Raw genomic sequence first — 8,124 nt, forward strand, 5'->3', positions numbered from 1 at the left:
TTTACCTATATTTTACTAGGCAAGTCAGTTAAGAACAAATTCTTATTTTCAATGACGGCCTATAGGAACAGTGGGTTAACTGCCTGTTCAGGGGCAGAACGAGGATATGACCTTGCAACCCAACACTCTAACCACTAGGCTACCCTGCCGCCCCGGCATGTGTTTTGCCTTTAAATCTTCACTCTCTCCTGCAGTGTTCCCCTATAGGTGTGCTCTTCCATACAACAACATGGACACGGATGTTAACCAGCACTCACTGTCAGGACAGAATGTCAAGTGGTTATCTTGAGAATACAGAGAGGCCCTCCTGCCCCTGGTTCTGGGTTATTATTAGCCTACTGACGCAAGCGCCTTCCCCACGTCAGGGAAACCATGAATATGTTGACAATAAGCTGCTCAGGTCAACGATACCCCATGATGATGCCAACCTCTCCTCTTGTTGGCTCAACTTGGTTAGCCTCATCAGGGCCCCTCATATTCATAAGTTTCGAGAGGGAGACTGGTTGAGGGAGACTGGTGGAGGGAGACTGGTAGAGGGAGACTGGTAGAGGGAGACTGGTGGAGGGAGACTGGTAGAGGGAGACTGGTAGAGGGAGACTGGTAGAGGGAGACTGGTAAGGGGGGCTGGTAGGAGAGACTGACACCTTCCACAAACAAGCAAGCATGCGCGCACACTGAGACACTTCATTATAGCAGGGGTTATAACAGGGGTTATAACAGGGGTTACAGCAGGGGTTATAACAGTGGTTATAACAGGGGTTATAACAGGGGTTACAGCAGGGGTTATAACAGGGGTTATAACAGGGGTTACAGCAGGGGTTATAACAGGGGTTATAACAACCGTTATTAAATTGGGGTCTGCGAACTGCAGGGGGTGCGCGGCCAGATCCCAAAATATATGTATTTTTACATTGATTAACAACAACAGATGTAACTAATTTTCGCTAAGGGATCAATGGAATAAGTTTAGAAGGTGCAATACAATGTAATATTATTCATCTACAATTGATGTTCTTAATAACCCTGGACCTGGAGGCTAACTGGGATATTGGCATTCCACCAATTATCCACATTTTTTCTTGTATTCTCAAAAAAAATGTTTTTTAACACAGATTCACTGTAATTTAAGTTTTAAAACTGCAACGGTTTATCTCTGCCTCATGGAAAAATGTATAGAATTGCAGGATATTAGCTTTAAACCTGTAACAACAAAATATCTCTCTGCCCCATGACAAAATTGTGTAGAATTGAATGAAATTAGCTTGACAATTGCTAAATGTCTCTCCTATGTCAAGAGCCGGGCCTTTAACATTTTACTGCAGTGGGCTAAATCAGGGTCACACAGAGTGTTTCTTGGTAGCCTTAAAAACTTATTAGGGCTTCTACACCTGCATTGCTTGCTGTTTGGGGTTTTAGGCTGGGTTTCTGTACAGCACTTTGAGATATCAGCTGATGTACAAAGGGCTATATAAATACATTTGATTTGATTTGATTTTGATTTGACAACTTCCGGTGAAATTGTAGGGCGCGCAATTCAAATAAATAATCATAACGATTATGGATATTAAACATTTAGGTACATACAAGTGTCTTATATCGGTTAAAAACGTAAAGTCTTGTTCATCTAACTGCATTGTCCGTTTTACAGTAGGATTTACAGCGAAAACATGCCATGAGATTGTTTGAGGACGGTGCCTCAAATCAAAATATTTTTCAACCAGGCTTCATGAAATCACAAATATCGATTAAATATTCACCTATTCTTTGAAGATCTTCCTCTAACTTGCAATCCAAAGGTTCCCAGCTACAACATAGATGGTCGTTTTGTTAGATAAAATCCTTCTTTATATTCCAAAAAGTCAGTTTAGTTGGCGGCATCGATTTGAGTAATCCACTCGTTCAACATGCAGAGAAAGGAATCCAAAAAGCTACCGCTAAACTTTGTTAAAAGAAGTCAAAATACGTTTCTATTAAATCCTCAGGTACCCTAAAATGTAATTAAATCATAATATTTCATACGGAAAGAATTATGTTCGCACAGACTGATTTCCAACTCTGACTCCCAATACTAAAACTCAAAATTCTTCCTCGTTTGGGAAGAAACAAGCCTGAAACCTTGAACAAAGACTGTTGACATCTAGTGGAAGCCATATGAATTGCAATCTGAAAGCTGGATTTGGATATGACCCTACACGTTCCATTGGAAGAGCATGGGCTCTCAAAGAATAAATATTCTGCTTGGTTTTTCATTGGATTGTCACCTACCATATCTATTGTGTTATAGTCTCACACATTATTTTACATTTCTACAAACTTAAAAGTGTTTTCTACCCAATGGTACCAGTTATATGCATATCCTGGCTTCTGGGCCTGAGTAACAGGTAGTTTACTTTGGGAACGTCAGTCAGGCGGAAATTCAGAAAAAAGGACCCTTGCCCGTTAAACAAATCTACTTTGCAACAAAAGTATACACCTAACACACATGGTTATGGGCTTAAAATGTACTACATTTTGAGTTTACATCCCAATATTACACTTTATATACATCACAGAATATTGTATTATAACAGAACCTTTTGATATAGAAACACCTGTTTGTGAAATTATAAAACTATGAAAAATATCATTAATAACATTCAACCCATGAGGCCACTACATCATTTGACTGCAGGAAAGAGCTACAATGTTCCTTCCAAGGGCCTGAGACTTGGTTCATCAGTCCATGCACTGCCAATGTCATGAAGTAAAACTCCTTTAACAAACTCAAGTACTGATGATGGGTCCTTGATTACTTTACTATCACAAAAGGTCCCCGGATCCAAAATGTTTGAGAACCACTGAATTATACTGTAGAGTGTGAGGTTGACGGCTGGTCAGGGCAGTTTTTAAAAGTGTGAATGATAGGTTACCAATAAACACATAATGGAGATACAGATTACACTGTAACAGAAACAAATACTTCTAATCTTTTACCCTGGTGTGACGTTTTGATAAACATGTAAATCTCTCTAGGACAAGATGACATTTATCAATATACTCACCTGTATTTAGCACCAACAAATGAAACGTTAATTAGCTGCCCATGTGGCTATCATAAATAACTACAAAGGCCACGTTGATCTGGAGGAGACTGACGAATTGAGGCAAAAGTAAGAATCTCTGGATTGACTATCTAATGTTAGCTAAATATAGTAATGAATCATTTGGCTACATTTATTTTAATGGACAATTCAGGGATTTGTAGTTTTGCATGATGTCTACTTTGATGCTAAATAGCCTTTTTGAATATAAGAGTAAATAGAGACACACATATTGATACAAGTCACATTGTCGGAGAGAGGTTTCCATGGTTATCAAAACGTCATGCCAGGGTAAACCCATAGGAAACACAGCCCTTATTTCAAGTGTTTCTAAAATCCCCTATGGGAAGAATGAATTGTGGAAAACGATTGGAACCATTTCCCTGTTTGACCACTAAGTGTAATGGGTATTATGGCAGCTCCAATGTGGTATCCTATGAAGTATCCTCTGAAAGCAGCAGACTAGCCTCTACTGACGCAAGGGAAGTGGGTGTGTGCGCATGGCCTCTTGTAGTCTTCTGTATGTTGAGGTATTCATAAACCTCCCGCACAACCAATCAGGACGTTTATGTTAATCCCATTTTCTTTAAACCCGTCAATATGCTCCCAACTGGATTACAGTTAGAAGTGTTTCACAGTCACAGCGCAGGAGAGTTTTGGAGATGACAAACGGTTTAGTTTACCGATCTATGTTTTATATGTGCAGAACTCTCGGACCTTTAGCCTAGATTGTTTTGAAACGTATGTTCTAAGTGACATCTGAGAAACGCATCTAGGGCGATTTTGTATGATTTATTGAAGATTTCAAGTTTCATTCCAACTTCAAAAGAAACACCTATTTTGGGAATTGCTTCGGTACTGTCCATAATAGCCTACATCGACCAACACTACCGAAGATTTCCCCGTCCCATCATGTCCTTCGGGGATGAGTCGGAGCAGAGTCGGCGGTTGTGTGTGTTGTCTTGGGAGCAGGTGCAGAGGTTGGACTCCATACTCGGAGAGAGCGTCCCTATTCACGGACGCGGAAACTTCCCGACGCTTTCCGTACAGCCTCGGCAGATAGTCCAGGTGAGATAACAGCTTTGGTCTGGGGAGTTCTGGACCACAATCAGTCCGATAATGAGGGACGGTGCTTTTCTCTAGCCTACTTCCAAACTCATCACATATCGCCTAACTGTTATTTATTTTTATTATTTTAAATAGTTCAACATTGATTTAATTCAGTCTCATCACAAATTGCTTTAGTGAATGAATAGCCAACTCAGGAATGTGTGTGAAATAAAAAAAAATGAAATACGCTCGCACGCACTCACGCTTGCACACTTTAACGCACATAGGCCACACACGCATACGCACTGGACAGTTGAATTTGAGAAGTAAGTAGAGTCAGGAAGCCGGTGTATTTTGGGAACATTCCAAGTCTAACCATGTCGTATTTATGTACTAGCATAATAATAGCACATTTTTCAGTGCTGTGGAGGAGGATAAAAAGCTCCAATATTCTTCAAATATTCAGATACCATCTGTGAATATGCTTCTTTGCCCGTCCCTTTGGCATGCTCATACTACGTATTCTTTACAATACTCTACTAAAGGTATTGGAATATCCACCCATTGCATTGAATCATGACTCGTGGATCCTGTTATTTACATTCACTTTAACAGACAGGAGGAGATCTCAAGGAGCAGATGATCTAATGCTTTAACTGACATTTTCCACTTTCTCATTCCAATCCTTCTGCGACCAGAGTCATTTCATTGGTCTACAAAACGATACAACTTTTACACATAGAGGGAGAGAAAGTAAGGTACTGTATATTGAATTACAATTGGGCAGAGTATAGAGGAATTGAGAATGGAAAAGTTTCCTCTTGTCTCGTGTAGCTTTCATTAATGAAATGTAGGCCTGTGATCTGTATTGGTAGGTCAGACCTATGTGAGGACGTATGCTGTATCCATGTTGTTCTCGTAGAAAACACCCAGGCTGGAAAAGTCCCCAGTAGGCTCTGGCTGGCCATCCAGTCCCACATACCACTGGCAGTAAGCAATAGTACACATCTTCAGTGACGTTTTCCCTTCCTCTCTCTCTCCTGCCTGGAAAACCAACTGATCCAACCCAGGACCAACATGTTTTTTCCCCTTGCGGCCAGAAATATGTGTTCTTCGAGGTGTTCCACAGGGCTCTCAATAGGGGGTGTTTATTGAAAAACTGTCATCTAGATGACATCTATGTATGGTGTGGCTCCATATTGTTGTGTGTGTGCGCGCGCAGTGTCACCGTTGCTGATTTAGTGCAGTGGATTGTGGGTAGATAAGCCCACAATGGGTTGACAGTCCTGAGGAACTTCACAATAGGCCTCCACACACACACATACACACACATTGTAGAATAATAGTAAACACATCAAAACTATAAAATAGCACATATGGAATCATGTTGTAACCAAAAAAGTGTTAAACAAGTCTAAAAATATTTTATATTTGAGATTCTTCATAGTAGCCACCCTTTGCAATGATGACAGCTTTGCACACTCTTGGCATTCTCTCAACCAGCTTTATGAGGTAGTTACCTGGATGCATTTAAATTAATTAGCAGGTGTGCCTTGTCAAAAGTTCATTTGTGGGGGCCTCTCGGGTGGTGCAGTGGTCTAAGGCACTGCATCGCAGCACGAGCTGTCCACCAGGGACTCTGGGTTTGCGCCCAGACTCTGTCCCAGGTCCGTGGGGCGACCCACAATTGGCCTAGCGTCATCCGGGTTAGGGAGGGCTTGGATATCCTTGTCTCATCGCGCACCAGCGACTCATGTGGCGGGCCGGGCGCAGTGCACACTAACCAAGGTCGCCAGGTGCACTGTGTTTCCTCCGACACTTTGGTGCGGCTGGCTTGGATGCGTGCTGTGTTAAGAAGCAGTGCAGCTTGGTTGGGTTGTGTTTCAGAGGACACATGGCTTTTGACCTTTTTCCGAGCCCGTACGGGAGTTGTAGCGATGAGACAAGATAGTAATTACTAACAATTGGATACCACGAAATTGAGGAGAAAAGGGGGTAAAAAAAATATATTTTTTTACATGTGAAAGGTAATTTGTGTTTGAGCCAATCAGTTGTGTTGTGACAAGTTAGAGGTGATATACAAAAGATAGCCCTATTTGGTAAAAGATCAAGTCCAAATAATTCCATTATTACTTCAAGGCATGAAGGTCAATCAATCCGTAAAATTTCAAGAACTTTGAAAGTTTCTTGAAGTGCAGTCGCAAAAACCATCAAGCGTGAAACTGGCTCTCATGAAAACTGGCTCTCCTGAGGACCGCCACAGGAAAGGAAGACCCAAAGTTACCTCTGCTGCAAAGGATAAGTTCATTAGGTACAAGCCTCAGAAATTGCAACCCAAATACATTTTTCACAGACACATCTCAACATCAACTGTTCAGAGTAGATTGTGTGAATCAGACCTTCGTGGTTGAATTTCTGCAAAGAAACCACTACTAAAAGACAACAATAACAAAAAGAGACTTGCTTGTGCCAAGAAACATGAGCAATGGACATTAGACCGGTGGAAATCCGTCCTTTAGTCTGATGAGTCCAAATTTGAGATTTTTGGTTCCAACAGCCGTGTCTTTGTGAGATGCAGAGTAGGTGAACGGATGAACTCCACATGTGTAGTTCCCACTGTGACGCATGAAAGAGGAGGTGTGATGGTGTGGGGGTGCTTTGCTGGTGGCACTGTCTGTGATTTATTTAGAATTCAAGGCACACAACCAGCATGGCATCCACAGCATTATGCGCTTAGTGGGACTGTGATTTGTTTTTCAACAGGACAATGACCCAACACACCTCCAGGCTGTGTAAGGGCTATTCGACCAAGAAGGAGAGTGATGGATTGCTGTATCAGATGATCTAGCCTTCGCAATCACCCGACCTCAACCCAATTGAGATGATTAGGGATGAGTTAGACGGCAGAGTGAAGGAAAGCCAGCCAACAAGTGCTCAGCATATGTGGGAACTCCTATAAGACCTCCTGTAAAAGCATTCCATGTGAAGCTGGTTGAGAGAATGCCGAGATTGTGCAAAGCTGTCATCAAGGCAAAGGGTGGCTACTTTGAAGAATTTCAAATATAAAATATATCTAGATTTTTTAAACACTTTTTTGGTTACTACATGATTCTATATGTGTTATTTCAGAGTTTTGATTGTCTTTACTATCCTTTAAAAAATGTTGAAAATAGTACAAATAAAGAAAAACCCTTGAATGAGTAGGTGGGTCCAAACTTTTGACTAGTACTGTACATCAAAAACACATTTTTCATGTGTTTGATGCCATTCCATTTCCTCCGTTCCGGATATTATTATGAGCCGTCCTCCTCTTAGCAACCTCCTGTGACACACATACACACACATACACACACACATACACACTACCCGGTAGGCCTACCCAGTGGTGTTATACAGCCGAGATTACATATCCAGACGTTGAATGTTTATTAGTGTGTCAGATCAGATCAGATATTACTTCATGTTAACAGTAGGGTGGAAGGGTGGAAGTAGAGCTATGGGTGCTAATCTGTTTTACTTGGCTTGGCCAGTCAAGGAAAGGGAACACACTTTTTCCAGGTTTGCTCATATCAAATTCAGGGTGTAGATTCTAGAATAGAGTAGAACACAGTAAGGGCAAAGCCTGAGGCAGATGTTGTCCTATGTTTTTGTTTTGTTGCTGCTCTCATTTCACCATAGTGAGCTTACTTGAAGTGAGCTCTTCTTTCCTAGGTGGGGGCGATGGCTTCCATTTCTGGGACAGAATAAGGAAACTAGATTAGCTAGTTGGTCACACCAGTAACAGGGGCCTAGGTGGGTCAGGACTCTTGACAAGGTTGGCATGGTGTCAGTGTGGTAAGAGTAGACCCAAAGCACTCACACACTCACACACACACCACAATACTATCCCAGTCACCTGGTTCTGTTGTGGGCCCTGCCAGATTGTAAGCCAACTCCTCTTTCGGTCTATTGTTGGTGAGACTGATTGACACAATGACACCAAACGTCTCCATGA

The 8,124-nt window shown here is 41.7% G+C and overlaps 1 protein-coding gene across 1 annotated transcript in view; it reads left to right on the forward strand.

Annotated features, from left to right (window-relative positions):
- Positions 1 to 3,656: 3,656 nt before the first annotated feature.
- LOC124043382 (terminal nucleotidyltransferase 5A-like) overlaps positions 3,657 to 8,124 on the forward strand; it is a 13,267-nt gene continuing 8,799 nt past the window's right edge. The window contains exon 1 of the mRNA XM_046361953.1: positions 3,657 to 4,148. Coding sequence (XP_046217909.1) covers positions 3,993 to 4,148 — 156 coding nt within the window. The 5' untranslated portion in view covers positions 3,657 to 3,992. The remainder of the gene's footprint in view (positions 4,149 to 8,124) is intronic.

The sequence above is a fragment of the Oncorhynchus gorbuscha genome, linkage group LG09 (assembly GCF_021184085.1).
Source record: "Oncorhynchus gorbuscha isolate QuinsamMale2020 ecotype Even-year linkage group LG09, OgorEven_v1.0, whole genome shotgun sequence".
Lineage (NCBI taxonomy): Eukaryota > Metazoa > Chordata > Actinopteri > Salmoniformes > Salmonidae > Oncorhynchus > Oncorhynchus gorbuscha.